The sequence below is a fragment of the Brassica oleracea genome, chromosome C8, assembly GCF_000695525.1.
Source record: "Brassica oleracea var. oleracea cultivar TO1000 chromosome C8, BOL, whole genome shotgun sequence".
Taxonomy (NCBI): domain Eukaryota; kingdom Viridiplantae; phylum Streptophyta; class Magnoliopsida; order Brassicales; family Brassicaceae; genus Brassica; species Brassica oleracea.
The window spans coordinates 24,471,976-24,474,423 of NC_027755.1; the positions used below are offsets into that span (position 1 = coordinate 24,471,976).

Here is a 2,448-nt window from a genome sequence, read left to right on the forward strand (position 1 = left end):
TCCTTATGTTCCTCTCATACTCTTCCTGCTCAGGATCCTCTTCCTCAACCAACGGCTCTACATTTTCCTCCGCTGCCTCATTACCATCAGCCACCGCACCCTCATTAACTTCCTCATTTATTTCCTCAATGGCCACTCCTTGATTAGGTACAATCTCAATGTCATCATCTTCTTCATCTCCATTATGAGCTCCATCGTCATTATCAGGCCCTCCATTCTGAATCAGACAGGCGCCTGAGTCATGAGTGATCAGACCACAAACTTCACAAAAACCACGAAGCCTCTCGTATTGCAGCCTCAGTAGCGTGTTGACTCCTGGGACAAACTGAAAGTTCCTCTGAAACCGGAGAGGGTGATTGACATTCCAATTCAATCTGACTATGACATACTCCAGACGGCTCCCAATCTCCTCACTGTAATCCATCTGCATATACTCTCCCAAAAGTCTTGCTATGTTGACAATTACTTGTCGATTCATGTATTGCAGAGGAATTCCCCGGATTTGGATCCAGAAGGGAATGTAGTTAAGCATCTCCATGTCCATCAATGGTGTCCACCTCTGGAGCACAATCATACGATCCGCAAACGCCCACGGTCCCCTTCGGATCACCATATCCATTGATTCCTCGGAGGGGAAGACAAACTGGAAACGTCGGCCTTCAATGACACGTCCACGAACTAAACCTTCAAAGCCCCAGTTTCTTGGCATTGTAGCAAGGAGTGCTTGGAGATTCTGTCGTCGTGGCATCACCGGACGACCCACCAAGATGAATCGATTTTCTTCTTCGGCTTGACGCACCACCTCCGCCGGTAACACAAAAGGGGGATCTTCACTTCCCAAAGTTATATCTTGCATTGCTCTTCGAATATTATCAACCATCAAGTTTTGAAAAAGGAAAAATCTCCAAAGATGGATTGCAAGAAGAGAAAGTATGAATCTATAATATCCCCAGTTGATTGGGAACTTATAAAGTCTTTCCGACAATAACTGCCTCCATACCACTTCGTCACGATCCACAATCGTGGAGATAGCCAGCAACGTGGTCGAAATCTTAGAATTAACCACCCCATTGCTCAAGAATTCATCATCAACCACCCAAAGAGTGGCGAGAAATTTGAAAAAATCTAACCGTTTTGGTTTCGCCTTTTTTATCGTTTTTCGGAGCATTTTGTCCCTCAGAATATAAAATCCAACTGTTTATTTTGAAGGTTTTCTCTTTTAAAAATAAATATTTACTTTACACAAATTAAAAATAGTTAAATGTTTATTTGATTTTAAAATTTAAAATTTTATTACATTGATTATTTTTAATTTAGATAAAGGTAACAAATAAGTTAATAAAATTTTGCCTTATAACAACATCTAAATTAAAACGGAAAGAATAATCAGATTCGAAATGAAGTAAGGTGATGAATACATTGTTCGAGGTAGGATTATTTACACAAGTGGGATTTATTTCTCTTTCTTTCGGAGAACTTCTGCTAAACTTTACTTTTCATTTTTCTTTCTTTTACTTTACTTTGTTGGCCTGCTTGCCATTTTTTTAAAAAAATTCCACCCAGTTAAAACTATTTATTTACGGTTCCCAACATGTGGAACATGGATGATTTAGAAAAACGACAAATGCTTTTGTTTTCTTAACGTTTCCTTTAATGAATTAAATTAAATAATTTTTTTTTTGAACTGATTCTGAAATTATTATTTTTAAATAATTTGAATAGTAGGTTTTCATTTCTTTATCCAAGTCTCCTTCGAGCTACGTGAAGGGTATTAATGCGATTTGCTTTTTGAGAAAAATATAAATGGGAATTGATGACTAGATTATGTTGATTCCTGACCTCCAATAGAAATACCTCACATGAGGTTCTTGTGAATATATAAAAAAAGTAATCAAAATGAAGAAAGAAATAAAAATGAGTATATTTGTTATAAATCAATTGGTGGATGTCCATAACCGGCCCGATACATAACCGGTCCATAACCGGTCCGGTCCATAACCGGCCCATACATATAGAGAGAGACGGCCCAATCCTAGAGAGAGAGAGACGGCCACGAGACTTGGAAAGGAGAGAGAGGCGGCTACAACTTGTCTATTTCCTAATTCGTTTATGTTTATGATTTGTAATCTTTACTATTATTGTATTTCCATATATCTCTCTTGTAACTCCTATATAAAGACAACACTTATTCATTAATAATATACAGATACTTACAGCTCTAAATCCTCAAGTTTACAACACGTTATCAACACGATAGCCTCTAACACCCTGAGCCTAAAACCAAATCGCTAAAACCCTAAAACCCTAAATGAAAAGGAATCTGCCTCGGAACTTCGAAGAGGCTGTTCTCCCAAACCGTGAGGACCCAAAAAATGATCAAGATATCAAATCGAAGCCCTGGCCGAGACGAATCAGTCAGTGCAAACCGCTTGTCGATCTGACCACCGA

The 2,448-nt window shown here is 38.5% G+C and overlaps 1 protein-coding gene across 1 annotated transcript in view; it reads right to left on the bottom strand.

The window, feature by feature from the left end:
• The window catches only part of LOC106309014, a 4,078-nt gene extending 3,198 nt beyond the window's left edge, over positions 1 to 880 (bottom strand). Inside the window, exon 1 of the mRNA XM_013746104.1 lies at positions 21 to 880. Within this exon, the coding sequence (XP_013601558.1) occupies positions 21 to 880 (860 nt within the window). The remainder of the gene's footprint in view (positions 1 to 20) is intronic.
• Positions 881 to 2,448: the final 1,568 nt, after the last annotated feature.